General features: G+C 41.1%; 4 protein-coding genes across 4 annotated transcripts; all 4 read left to right on the plus strand.

Annotated features, from left to right (window-relative positions):
• Window positions 1-735: 735 nt before the first annotated feature.
• Window positions 736-1692, plus strand: LOC306704079 (gamma-crystallin S-1-like; the record flags this gene model as incomplete). Its single annotated transcript, XM_079170290.1, has 3 exons — window positions 736-744; window positions 835-1077; window positions 1420-1692. 3 exons carry the CDS (start codon window positions 736-738, stop codon window positions 1690-1692), a joined length of 525 nt encoding a protein of 174 aa, XP_079026416.1.
• Window positions 1693-2706: 1014 nt separating this feature from the next.
• LOC306703918 (gamma-crystallin S-1-like) lies at window positions 2707-4646 on the plus strand (the record flags this gene model as incomplete). The annotated part of the gene is given in 4 exon segments (XM_079170090.1): window positions 2707-2775; window positions 2780-2839; window positions 3135-3377; window positions 4374-4646. Coding segments are annotated over 4 exon segments (645 nt in total).
• A 996-nt stretch (window positions 4647-5642) lies between these two features.
• Window positions 5643-12696, plus strand: LOC306703929 (gamma-crystallin M1-like; the record flags this gene model as incomplete). The annotated part of the gene is made up of 3 exons (XM_079170108.1): window positions 5643-5879; window positions 12061-12312; window positions 12421-12696. The coding sequence occupies exons 1-3, from the start codon at window positions 5757-5759 to the stop codon at window positions 12694-12696; spliced, it is 651 nt and encodes a 216-aa protein (XP_079026234.1). The 5' UTR covers window positions 5643-5756.
• Window positions 8287-9171, plus strand: LOC306703995 (gamma-crystallin M2-like; the record flags this gene model as incomplete). The annotated part of the gene is made up of 3 exons (XM_079170206.1): window positions 8287-8320; window positions 8435-8721; window positions 8899-9171. The coding sequence occupies 3 exons, from the start codon at window positions 8287-8289 to the stop codon at window positions 9169-9171; spliced, it is 594 nt and encodes a 197-aa protein (XP_079026332.1).
• Window positions 12697-14816: the final 2120 nt, after the last annotated feature.

Raw genomic sequence — 14816 nt, forward strand, 5'->3', positions numbered from 1 at the left:
GGTTATTGATTACACACTGGTGTCGGATCGGGACTCTGTATCGGCCGATACCCAAAGCTCAGGCATCGCTATCGGGCCTGAAACAAGTCAGATCGGTGCATCTCTACTTTAGAATCCAGAATTCTATATATATTTGATTATATATATTTTTTTAAATAAGCATTGCTCGATTGTAAGATTCACATTGTGGGACATTCAAATAATTTAGGTATTTTCTTGTATTTCGCTCACATTCCTACAGCCTGAACGACAGAAAGCATCTATAGAGATAACGGGGCTACCATTCCCTCCATCCGTTACAGGCTACAGAACATATTTACAAAACACTGTTTATGGTTATTTACTCTAATATCTATCTCCCCATGTTTACATATATTTTTTAAAGTTTCTTATAAACTACATGAATACACCGAATCCATCCCATTTAAAACAAACAGAAGAAGGGTGAAAGAGCTCGGCATTGACTGTTCCAGTGCCCGTCCACGCTGTGGCTCTTGCTGGAAGCTGCACAGTGTCTGTTAACCCTAACAGAGGACATGACAAACAGGAGCAGGGAAGACTCTTGTAGGGTCTCTGCTGACACCAGGCCCCCATTCGAATAACAACACACACACACACACACATGCCCACACACACACAGCTGCTCTCACGGGGCAACACGTATAAAGATGGGCTCTACCTTTGGTGATCAAAAAACAAACACAAGAAGCAGTTTGAGCAACAGAAGCAGCCATCATGGGAAAGGTTTGTGTTTACTATACAAATGTCCAACAAGTGCACCTCAGCCTCTGTGAGTCGTTGAGATCGAACAAATGATTTAATCTGCTCCATCAGATTATCTTCTACGAGGACAGGAACTTCGGAGGCCAGCACTATGAGTGCATGAGCGACTGCGCTGACCTGCACTCCATGTTCGACCGCTGCCGCTCCATCCGGGTGGAGAGCGGCATGTTCATGATCTACGACCGCCCCGGCTTCATGGGAACGCAGTACTTCATGAAGAGGGGAGAGTACTCCGACTACATGGGCACGGCGGGCATGAATGAATGTGTCAGGTCGTGCCGTATGATCCCCATGGTGAGGCCTTCTGTAAAATGATGCAGAAACACACAACATTATCTATTTAGCAAGGACTGCTGAAAATATATTGCTCAAAAGAAAAAAGTTCGACATTTAGAAATTCGCTCATCAGCTTTCTAGTCGATAGAGACGATTTAAATATCACTCCCATGTCTGTATGGTAAATATAAAGCTACCGCGAGCAGCTTATTAGCTTAGCATAAAGACTGGAAACAGTAGGAAACCGCTAGCCTGGCTCTGTACTAAAGAAAAGCTGCTTTTGATTAGCACATATCATTGACCGTTTTCTGAGGTATTTTCTGAGTCCTGTTGACCCTCTGACCTCCCTGCCCTCTGCAGCACAGCGGCGGCTACAAGATGAGGCTGTACGAGCATTTCGACATGGGAGGTGAGATGATGGAGCTGACCGACAACTGCCCCAACCTCATGGACCGCTTCCGCACGTCCAACTTCAACTCCTGCAACGTGATGGACGGCCACTGGCTCATGTACGAGCAGGCGAACTACAAGGGACGTCACTACTACCTGAGGCCCGGCCAGTACAAGAGCTTCAACGAGTGGAGCGGCAACAACTCCAGGATCGGCTCCATCAGGCGGCTCATGGATCTCTAAAAGACAGCAGAACGGTCCTCGTGAAGTGTCTCCTCTTTGCCTTGTCTCACACGCTGAATAAAATGGCGTCAGTGCTCACTTGTATTCAGTTTTGTTCTTGCTCTCTGCGGTTGGAGGGCATGTTTTCTCATGAGGATGTGACGGGCTCATGGCCTGACGTCCTGACTCTCATCAGAGGCCTGAATAAAATCCTGCAAGTGTTGACACTTATAACACGGAGAGTCGAGCGTTATCTATTGTAGAGCTGAAGGGAAGTCTGTCTGCCCGTCCCCCCTCTCACACTTTCCATTGACACGTAAATGACACAGTTAAAAGAATAAAATAAATTACAATACTGAAACCTGTCCTAGACAATCTCACCACAAGGTCCATTTAGTTAGACCATTTCACATGATCTTCATCAGCGCAAAGAGTTAGCCCGGTTGTCGTGAAAGGTCAAGAGTGAACCTCGAGAAGTAAAAAGAATGAATACATTTTAACCTCTATTTTCCTCCAACAACTGGGAAACTTCCACATGCTGGTGACGACCATGTGACATGATCGAAAGCTCCGGAATATCTCCTAAATGCACCTTGTGGTGAGACTGTTCTCTCTGCCTTTAGTTCTCTCTGCCTTTAGATTTAAGTTTACTGTGTATGTGTATTTATCCGGACCGACATGGACCTGTCCACCAGAGGGCACAAGATCGAACTAACATGCTGTTGACATAAAAGAGACACAAATGATCTAATGAAACTAATGTGAGAACATCAAATTCCACATCAAGAACTCCACTGGCGCCAGAAATCATCCCACCATGAGCAGCTTTGACGAAAGCATAAAGAAAATAAAAGGCCGTCTAACTTTAGGGGTGGTACAAGAACAAACCACCCATTCAGTGACGACAAAGAGTTCAAAAAACACACCAGATCAAACCCAAACAACCCGTCAGCCCCGTACGAAACCTGTCCTAAACGACTCATCAGGGTGACACTGCAGCACAAACGGCAAAGATTCCTGTCCATTACAATATGAATGGCACCTGCAGAGTCTGCATTTCACGTGCACTATATATGGGACAGGTGGGAGTCTTCAGAGAGCTGGATGAAGGATGGAGCACACAGGGCAAGGCACGTTCATGGCGGGCCAACGAGCCTACATGGGGAAGGTAAACCACAGCTCCCAGGAGGGGACGACAGCACACTGTTTATGTTGATGTGGTGATGGGAAATGCTTTTATTGTGAAGTAAACAAAGGCCAACAGGCTTTTATTTTGAATTCTTGAGCTTTGTTTGTTTTTCTAATTAAAAGAGAGTGGATTCGAAACATGAATATACCCAGAAATATTGTCAATTACTGACACAAATGTACAGTATATCTCTTTGTCTTTGCAGCAGGATCAATGAAAAAAATATTTGTAAAATCAATTTCTAAACAAAAGCCATTATAATTTCCGTGTCTAGATTATCTTCTATGAGGGCAAGAACTTCTCTGGGAGCTATATTGAGTGCAGCAATGACTCTGCGGACCTGGCGTGCCTCCTCAAACGCTGCAACTCCATCAGGGTGGAGAGCGGCTGCTTCATGATCTATGAAAAATCCAACTATGATGGGAACCAGTACTGCCTGAGGAGAGGAGAGTACCCCGACTGTCATCACTGGATGGGTGCCAACGACTCCGTCTGCTCCTGTCGCCTCATCCGCATGGTGAGCACCTGTTTCTGGGATCTTGTATACTTTCTTTTTACAGAAAATGTAAATGTATGCATGTTTCCATCCACTACTATTATATAAATACTAAGAGTTGGTCTCATTGAGATAAACAGTAGGTGGCACTGAATCTCCAGTCAGGTGACATTATACCGTTGCAGAAGAAGAAGTCGCAACGAGATGATGTGGTTTAAGGACCGTCAGTCAAACCCAGGCGGCAACCTCTCGTTCTGAAGAGTGAAGCTGATTCTGAAGTGCCTAAAACCTGCATTCTCTCTAATGACCACCAGGGGGCGACTCCTCTGGTTGTATAGAAGTCTATGAGAAAATGACTCTCTTGATTTATTACCTCAGTAAACATTGTAAACATGAGTTTATGGTCTCAATCTCTAGTTTGAAGTCTTCTTCAATACAGCATGATGTTCATTTAGTAAATTATGGTCCGTTTAGAGTCAAACAGACCATAAAGCAGGGGATGCTGTAGGGCGGGGCTACACGGTGATTGACAGGTCGCTACCAGGTCTAAATGCCGAACTCGAGGCTACGTCCACTTCTTTTTATACGGTCTATGGTCAAACCTCAAATGGTGGGAAAATATATGGCATTTATGTTTGTATTATCAAACAGAGTAAGGCAACAGTCTCGTAATGACAGATCTGACGTCATAGAGTGCTGCAGGGATGACTTTTATTTGTAGTTAGATAAAGGAAAAGAAAATCAATCCTCTGGGGACCATGAACACGATTAATAGTTGTTGATTAAAAGTTAAAAACTTTTAAAAAACTCAAATCTGGCTATATAGCCTAAGATTATTTATTAGACTTTTCATTGTGTAGTGTCATACAACATTAGATGTTTTGCTACTGTGTGTATTGTAAAGGTCTTTATTCATATATTACTATGAAAATAATGAACTACAGCTACATTGTAAATAGCCCAAAGTATATTGTTTCTGAGCGCTTTACTCAACATTTCCTCTCTCTCATTTAAAAGCAGGAGCCGTCGTTCAACGTGCGCCTGTATGCGCGGATTGAGTTTGGAGGTCAGATGATGGACCTGGCGGACGACTGTCCCAGCGTCAAGGACCGATTCCACGTGAGCAACATCTTCTCCTGCAACGTGACCGACGGCAACTGGCTCTTCTATGAGCACCCGGACTACCGGGGCAGGATGTACCTGATAAAGCCCGGAGACTACAAGAGGTTCAGCGAGTGGGGCGGCAGGAGCGCCAGGGTCGGCTCCATCAGACGCATCCTGGACTATTGATCTGATTTTGGAGGATCCCAGAGCTGCATGGAACGGTTTTGGAAAGGCTTCATGCTCAGATAGTGACCTACAACACAATATAGAAAGTACAAAGTACTGCATGTGATGCTCAGTTTGACTGTTTTTTTGGTAATATTTTATTTCAAGGATTCAGACAAAATCCTGAAAAGCTTTTGAATTATTAATCAGAATTAGAACGGTTGATTCCCTGATATTAGGATGGACTTACGGCAAAGCACTCACCATGCATCAAGAGCACAAACAGCAACAGCAACATGTTTTTTTTGGACCTGTAATCACCACCGTAATAAAACTATTGCCAAATGGACTCTTTATGGTCCATTCAGTTGTGAGCAGGACCTCAGACATTGAAAAAACACGAGTTGTGAATACTGATTAAGAGATGTTTGTAAATCCTTCATATTCAGTAGCATTTATTCTACCTCAGATATATTATAACGCATGTCTGTTCCAGATGAAACTAAAATACATAATTTGTTGATAGATTGTACAGATTATCATGTGTCGACACGAATAAATTCAAATTCAATCTTGCTGATGCCGTGCACTCTCTCAGTCTATTGTACAGTGGCTTTTTCTGGGTGGGGGGGGACATTGTGATGAACATGGAGGAAAGAACAATTACTCATCACACACCAAGAGTCATCTATACATAAACAGATTTTTCCCATCACCCCCTCCCCATCTGATCCATCATCACTTTGTATTTGAATGACAATACTTTGTGCTGTGCAATCACACAGCCGCCCTCTTTTTTTTTTTTTATAAAGCGCAGTGGCTTGGCTCAGGGACAGCATCGACCGCTAATACAGTCTGAAGCCAACATGGGAAAGGTAAAGAAAACGACTTTAATACACACCTTTATTTTACTCAATGATTCTTTTCAGTTGTCCGTGCCTCTGCTCGACTTAGACATCCACAGCTCTGTGTTGGATTTTTACACTGTGTACGCAATGATTGCTTTTGCAGATCATATTTTACGAGGACAGGAACTTCCAGGGGCGCTCTCATGAGTGCAGCAGCGACAGCGCCGACCTCCACTCCTACTTCAACAGATGCAACTCCATCAGGGTGGAGAGCGGCTGCTTCATGATCTATGAGAGGCCCAACTACATGGGCAACCAGTACTACCTGAGGAGAGGAGAGTACTCCGACAACCAGCGCATGATTGGCATGAACGACTGTGTCAGATCCTGCCGTATGATCCCCCAGGTAGGGGGAGATTTTGTTTAAAGATGTTGCGAAAAATAACCCTTATTTTTTCGTTCTTTTGGTGTTAAATGCTGGTTTTCAGTCGGTAGGGATGTATCTGAGTAGTGAGACACTTGAAAGCTCCTAAAATAAACCAGTGAGATATGTTATTGTGCTGCACACAGTAACAACGTTTCTTTCTGTTAGCACCGAGGCTCCTACAGGATGAGGCTCTACGAGCGCTCCGACATGTCCGGCCAGATGCACGAGGTGGTGGACGACTGCCCAAATGTCCAGGACCGCCTCAGCATGTCCGACTTCAACTCCTGCAACGTGATGGACGGCCACTGGCTGATGTACGACCAGCCCAACTACAAGGGCAAGGCTTACTACCTGAGGCCCGGAGAGTACAGGAGATACAGCGACTGGGGAGGCGTCAGCCCGAGGGTCGGCTCCCTCAGAAGAATCACTGACTTGAACTGAAGTCCAGCTTCAACTCAATGCATCTTTCCCTGAGTTTAACTGTCTGTTTGCACAATAAACTGCTTCATTGAACATTCACGTTTTCTTTCTGTGTATCTGCCAGTTCTCACAATCTTAAAAGTCAAAATAAGGATCAATTTCTACAAAGCTTTATTAACATTTTGTAAAATGTGTGAATGCAGAGTTCTTCTTTCAGTTGATAGTTACAGAAGAGACAAAAAAAAGTACTGTCTGGCTAAACTATTTATCCAACATAGCTCCCAGTTAGCTTCTGTAGTTTAATCTCCTCTCTGCTTAGGCTAAAATACCAAACAATGCACGAGTTGCCCTCTCCCATTCTGTGCCCCCACGCTGGGATTAGCTGGTCTCTACGCTGGCAGCATCTATCCATATGATTAGTGTTAGACACAAAACGGCATAGAAAGAGTAGACAGCACAGAGTGAGACAGGACACTAACATGAACATGAGAGCTGAATGTCACTGATGCAATGAGATGAACAGTAAAAGATCAGGTTGGATCTGGTAAAGCCGGAAAACAGGCGGTTTCAAAGTTATATACAACAAATAGTAGAAGCGCACATTGTGAATGCACAGCATGAAAACAATAATCATAAAAAAACAAACGCTCATATAGTTTTACCAAATCTGAAATAAAAATAAATTGACTTTTAGGATGAATGTCAAATAACAACATGTAACTACTAGATCTTTAATATGTCTTTTATAAATACACCAATACAGTATGAGAATCATACATTTTCACTTTACGATTGTCTCAATGTCAAGAAATAGAAACAGAAATGTAGCGTAACAGTTAAAAGACAAAAAGCGTTTCTTTGAAAAACATTAATTCCCAGAAAATGTACTTTCTGCACACCAGAGATAAACTTTGATGTGTTTTACTGAAAGTATCTCTCACTTTTTACAACTAAATAATATTAAATATTGATATCAAACATCAGTGACAAACTTGATAACATTTAAACATACATTTTGTATGTTCATAACTAATACTACACTACAGGTGTATGTTTATATACAGGGTGAAAGTTTGCTACTTATCATCTATCGTCTCTACAGTTATAAAGTTCATTAAAAGTTCATTATTCTTTTGCCACGGATAATCCTCAGATACCAAATTGTGATGTCTATAAATATATTCCATATAGTTGTTCATCTGTATACCAAAAGTCTTCCATGAGAGATGTATATGAATCATTTTACAAAGTTAAACAAACAATAAACACAACCTATGGAGAACAGAAATGTCATTAAATAAAATAAAAGTCAATAATTGCTAAATCTGGAACAAAAATGAAGACCACGTACTCATTTTACAGCGTTATATTTTAATATTAAAGCGGGTGTCTTCAAAAAAGCTGTGATACACGAAGGGAATTGTAGTTCATTAAGTCAAAACTGTCAGCTGATAGAAGAAACATGCTGTGCTACACCTGAATCTGGGGGTAAATGTGGTATTTGTACATGAGGTAAAAGATAACTTTATAGTACATTATAACAATGAACAAACTAAGAAAATCTTTACGTCCACTTACAACTGCTTCCCGACCAACAACATGGTGTACACTTACTTATTAGCATACAGTGGGGCTGCTCAGGTAGAGCGCTAGGGAGAGTGAATACCTTCCTGCTCTGTTATGCAACATATTTAATGCAAAAGGGCTGTTCCATATTGTTCTGCAGCCATTGTCCAGTGGACGTGTGGATACCATACTAGTCTTTTCCTTTGTCCGTGCATGTCAAAAACACCAAACCCGTTAATTATTTATCCTTGTTTTTTCAAATACAAATACATATTTCTGACCCAATGTTGTGCTCCAACAAAAAGGTAAACATGTGCCAGTAGCCTTCATTTATAACTCTGAGAGAATTTGAATAACAATACTTTGTTTGTCAAGAGGTAGTATAAAAAGCCCTGAAAACATGGGGAATCTCTCCAACGGAGACCATGGGCAAGGTACGTTCTGTTTTTCCTCTCTGCTCACATTCAGTGTAAGTCACCACAAAGCTTTTCAATTGACTCTCAGTATGTTTAACGTTGGGCCGAATTCACGTCGTCTTTTTGCCGAAGCATGTCATTCCCACTGTAGCTTTTTTTTAAAAATCCTCCCACAGATTATCTTTTACGAGGACAAGAACTTCCAGGGTCGGAGCTATGAGTGCAGCAACGACTGCACGGACCTTCACTCGTACTTCAACCGCTGCAACTCCATCAGGGTGGAGAGCGGCTGCTTCATGATCTATGAGCGACCCAACTTCATGGGCCACCAGTACTTCATGAGGAGGGGAGAGTACCCCGACTACCAGAGGTGGATGGGCTTCAGTAGCTGTATCCGCTCGTGCAGGATGATTCCACAGGTTAGAAGACAGTAGAATTCTGCCAAATGTTTTTCAGCACTGCTTTTTGTGCTTTAAAGTCTGGGATCATTTAAAAAGTCAGGTTAGCTCAACAAAGAGTTCTTGCCGCCTGAACATACGTTTGTGTTTACACTTGTTAAGCTTGATTAGTCATAAGACTTTGCTTTGGTCCCACAGTATCGAGGCTCCTACAGATTGCGCATCTACGAGAAGCCCGACTTCAGCGGTCACATGATGGAGTTCATGGATGACTGTCCCTGTGTGTCCGACCGTTTCCATCACCGCCATGTCTACTCCAGTAATGTTATGAACGGCTTCTGGATCTTCTATGAGTACCCCAACTACCGAGGCAGACAGTACTTCCTGAGAACTGGGGAGTACAGGAGGTACCGCGACTGGTGCGCCACCTGCGCCATCGTCGGCTCCTTCAGGAGGGTCACTGAATTTTAGCCATTGAGCGAAACCTTGCTGTAAATATCAAACACTTTGTTGATTAAAGATGTTGAATTTTTAATCTCCCTTGTGAATGTGTTTTCATTGATTTGTCAAAGTGTAACAGAGCTTCATGAAGACGATAAGAAGGCTGCCGACACTTTTAGCTGTGCAGTTTGCAGACGCTGTACTTACTTTGTGATTACTGTGAACAAGAGGTGAGCTGTCATAAATGTACTGCAGCCGGTGCAAAGCAAATAAACTACCTATCAAAGTGCACTTTTAAAACACTTGTTAAATCTTTTTTTCTGAGACATTTTTTAAAACTCACTTATGTTCACTGTTGTACTCCGTAGAATATTAATTATAAATCATATCATAATATTATATGCTATTCTAAATCCTTACGTAATTAGCATACATTGCAGTACCCCATACTTTATTGGTAATCAAAAAACGAAAAAAATACTAGTATTGGTATTATTTACATACTGAACTTTATTTTGTGTATATTAAAGTATAACTGGTACATTGCCATTTTTTTGGAAAGTACACCGAATCAAGCGAAACTTGACTATGAAGTCATTATGTGCTCTTTACCAAATGTGACGCCACTAATATTGTTTAAAGTGTAGTAATAGTTATTTACCCCCTGAAGGCCCGGCTGCTACAAAACACCTGAACCTGGTTCAAGCAAAAAGTTCAACTCCCAGCTGTGTCTCTGTGTTAGGGAGGGAGACATAATGAGCGAAGGGAAAAGAAAGTGTGAATAGTTTTAGGAACAGTTATGACATTAAGGTAGGGCAGTTCATCCAACAAAAGACAGAATAATGACATTCGACATTGCAGATTGTTATTCCAGTGATTTTCTTTCCTTATTTTTTCTGCAAGACTGAGTCCTGAAACCCGGGGATGAGTCAGCATTTTTGCACTTTTGGTTCCCTCGTCTTGTAAGTCAATAGGTTTTTGGTTAGATGCCTGACATAAGATCTGTGGTAAACACAAGTTTAAGGGAATTTGACGTTTTGGTCTACTTCATAAATTACATCAGTAATGAATTTTGAAGCTTTGATGTTGCTTCGAAAAGACGTTTTCTAACAAGTGTCTAAATGAGACGACTAAACGTCATCACTAGTTCACTAGTCCTCCTTCAGCTTAGTGGTGGTGTAGTTTGTTTATAGCCTAGCGTTAGCATTGTACTTCTAGCGATTGCATTCACGATTCAAAAATCCTAAAAGTGGTATTAATTTGTGAAGATTATCTTGCTGGTTAAAACGTGCAAGTAGAATAAACGTTTGTTTGCAACAGCACTTATTTTCTGCAATAATACAAAATACAAAAGAACAATCCCATTGGCTTTTTTGTGGAGGGAACCAGTCCAATGCTAACTTCCAGGTTAGCCTACAAATATACATCATCCCTATTTGAAATGACCAATTCCCTGCAAACTGCAGTCTTGCAGAAAACGTTGCCACCCACTTCATTCCACCTGCTGGTTTATGGTTTTTCTCTTAAGTTAACTAAAGATGTTGGTGCGTGATCCCTCACTGGCTTCCCACTCACAAAAACGTTGCGTTGTATTTGTTGGAATGCGTTCAGAGGGGCACAGGTAGCATACAAACCATTATTTCATAGCTTAAGTTCGGCAGTATACCCCCCGTCGTTCAATACTTGCATTTGAGTGTTTTAACATTGAGGCTAAACTTGCATAAGCCCATTTGGTTCTCGAGTTGCATGTCCATTTAATGGCTAATCATACATTAAAAGGGTCACGTGAGAGAGGAATGAACAGAAAGACCAAATCATTGGCCAAGTCTCCATCAACATTTGCTGCAATTTTAGAATGAATTTCCAGAAAATTGGCACAAAAAAAGAAATTAATTTCCATCCACTTGTGTTATGTGAATGTTAGGAGTAGAGGGCATTGAAATGAATGGTTGGTGGCACTAATTCTCCCGGAAGTCATGTCATTAAACCACAAATTGGAAAATGTGCATAAAAGAAGACAATATTCTGTACATTAATACATATTTGAGGTATTCACATAAATGTATCTTCTTGCCTTTTTAACAATTAGTAATAGGAATTCAATGCTACTCTCAAACAACAGTATACTGTGATGAGCATTATTTTCATTCAGTGCTGTTTTGATCTATTTTTCTAAGTAATGTGCATTAGTTTGGATAAGTGCAGTTTGTACCACAATATGAGCAGTTCAAGTACTTTGTCTTATTTGGTTATGGGCTTACAAAATAGCGGTTAAGCAGATCTCATGTTGCTTAATTGCCTTTTATATCAAATCTATTTAAGTATGAAGCAGCATTCTGTTAATTTACCAGACAGGATTTGTTATCAGTCAACTTTGTGCAAAGATACAATGTCAGTATGTTAAATTCTTTATACTGAATATGTGTACAGGTTCTGGGTTTCTCGCAGGTTTGTCACAGATGTGGCCCACTGTCCATTCTTTCCATCAGTGGTGATCGGACCATATGTGGAGAACCTTCTGACTGAGAATGGAACCCACACAAAGCTCATGCTTACAGTAGACAATGGAGATGACGGCTGCCAGAAATGTATGGATGGAGAACCATTGTTACACATTTATAGACCCCGTTCAGCAAAAGTCATACTGCTAATTCATCAGCTTTGGACATTTGAATAACAACACATCATGTCGCCTGGGGTTTTGTATAAAAAGGCCCTGGAGTCATGGAGTTGGCAGAGCAAGTTGAACCATCCACCAGGAACAACCTAAACCACCATCATGGGCAAGGTAATGGGATGTTTACTTGTGTTTTGACAAAAAAAAAAATGTGTTTACATAGGAAAATACATCAAAATTTAAGGTACACGCTGATACGAACACTATCTCATGCGCAATCTTCCCTCTGTTCTCCATTTCAGATCATCTTTTACGAGGAGAAGAACTTCCAGGGTCGCTCCTATGAGTGCATGAGCGACTGCTCCGACATGTCCTCCTACCTGAGCAGGTGCCAGTCCTGCAGGGTGGAGAGCGGCTGCTTCATGGTCTACGAGCGCCCCAACTACATGGGGAGCCAGTTCTTCATGAGGAGGGGCGAGTACCAAGATATGCAGCGCATGATGAGCATGGGAATGATGTTCGACTCCATCAGATCTTGCAGGATGATCCCCAATGTACGAAGACCTCATCTATACATCCCGTTCATATTTTATACATTTAAACTTCACTTTTAGTAGTAAAATGTGTGCCCATACTTACATCTTTACTGTATTGTATTACAGCACAGAGGCCAGTTCAGGATGAAGATCTACGAGAGGGAGAACTTCGGTGGTCAGAGTCACGAGCTGATGGACGACTGTGACAACATCATGGACCGTTACCGCATGAACGAGTGCCAGTCCTGCAACGTGATGGACGGCCACTGGCTGATGTACGAGCAGCCCCAGTACAGAGGCAAGATGATGTACATGAGGCCCGGAGAGTACAGGAGCTTCAGGGACATGGGCATGAGCGGCATGAGGTTCATGAGCATGAAGCGCATCACTGATATGTGCTAGACTTCTGTATTTGACTTCAGTAAATAAAAATGACGTGTAATTCATAATGTAGCTGTGTTGTCAAGCAAGCATACTTCCTTTTTGTGGTTTGTCCTGAGCTGTTGAAATAGCTTATTTAATCCCATCACCACAATTATACACAGATAGTTGCTTTTTTAAGTTAACAATGTTCTAACCCTGTTAAAAGCTTGCTTACATAAAAAAAGAAACATTTTCTCTTCAAAAAGTCAAACAAATAGCAGTAAAATATATACAAGACGATATCAAACTACATAGATAAGAGGAAACAAAACATTTTAAAACATGAATATAATAATAGGCATACAAAAATAGAGGAATTAAGTTTTTGTTCAAAGATATCAACACTTCACTAACAATTTGGCTAAAATTTGTATGTCACTAGCCTGGTTACCTGCTGCTCAAAGTTGAGTTACAGACATTAAAGCTCGGGTCGGTAACACTGGAGAAACTAAGAGTACGCTAGATTAAATCAAATATCCAACGTAAAAACCCAATCCAGTGATGCTAAGCCTTTTTCAAGCAGAAGAGAGGATTTCATTTATTGATTGTTGTCGGGATGGAAATAATTTCAACAAATATAACAGATTTATTTTCTAAAATACATTACCCACTCCAGCTTTTTCTTTTCTCTTCTCAGAAAAGAAACCTGTGTTAGCTCAGACAGGGAAATCAGCTCTTAGCATCTAGCAAGCTGGTCAGAATCCTGTGTTTTAAAGAGGTGGTGAAGCACCGCTGTGTGTTATTAGCTGTTTATTTGATCAAACAACAAGAATTTCATACGTGCTAACATTGTGAGCGAGCTGCTGTGCTTTTAATCCACGCTGCTAATTGATAGTTTGGAATATACACAGCTCATTTCTCTCTACCTGTAGAGGTAACTTTGTGTAGTCTGGCTAAGTGTTACTGCTACTAGCTGCTGTTTTTCACTGGATCATCAGCCATGTTAGCTATTGTTAGCCAACAGATGTCTATCAAAGTGTGACATAAAGTACGAGTTCCACATACAAATCTACCCCTAAACATGAGTTTTACTGGTTTACAGCAAGTTGGTTTATTTCTTACTAATGATAGGGTCCATATATAAGCAACACAAAAATGGCATTGGATGGTGACGTTTCTGAACCAAAAACATTTCATATCTGCCTTGTATCCGTGTAAAATGGCTGGTAAGGTTTATGCAACCAAACTACTAAGTTAGGTTACAAAAAATATTTAAAAAAATAATCCATGCAGCCATGGGTCTGCCATCTGTCCTATGTGTGTTCTAAAGTTTTCCATGAAAAAATGGTGGTCAACCTACCTTGCTGGACGAAGGGGTTGTGATTTTTACTTTTCGCCGAATCGATTTTACGCTCAACGTGGCGCGGTGAATTTTGTATTTTTAGTGGCTATGGATTCTGTCAATCAACTCCAGGTTCCTCCCATCGCCTTTCTGAGTCATTTCCGCATCCAACGTGGTGTCATAGCCTGAAATTGGCAAATCATAGGCTTTTGAAAGCTCCAACACACACTGAGAGAGAAGGAAACATTTCTGGAGGAGAATTAATCAGGCCCTGAGAAGTCACAATGGCTCAAAATGATGCCAAACTGCTGTATTTGGATAGATTGAACACTATTGGTCATAAAACAAGCGAAATATATAGTTATATAGTATATGAAATTAGAATGGCACAGCTGGAACAGCTGGTTCCACAATGACAAATTGGGCCGACCTCCCCTGACCTCTCTGTACCAAAGCCTCTATAACTTTGTTGTGCTTCACTTTATCAAAGCCAAACATTTTTTTGAGACTACTGACATGTTGTGCTATGATTTTGGGAGAGTTTTAGGCTTACTGCTGCATTATTTCAAAGACAAAAAAACCAATAAAAGTGCTTTTTTTTCAGGCGAACCTGAACATTTTCAATTTGAGCTGTATGCCATCTTCATTTAGTATTAACCAGTAGCATATACACTGATATTTACACATCTGAACAAATCTCACAAGTGTTTCTGTTATTATAACATCAACATTATTCAAATAGACCTTGTAGTTAGAGATCTACACTCTCTTTAGTATGGGTATGCAATTTTCGAGCAGAGGCCTAAAAATAGGCTTT

The sequence above is a fragment of the Pholis gunnellus genome, assembly GCF_910591455.1.
Source record: "Pholis gunnellus genome assembly, chromosome: 12".
NCBI lineage: Eukaryota > Metazoa > Chordata > Actinopteri > Perciformes > Pholidae > Pholis > Pholis gunnellus.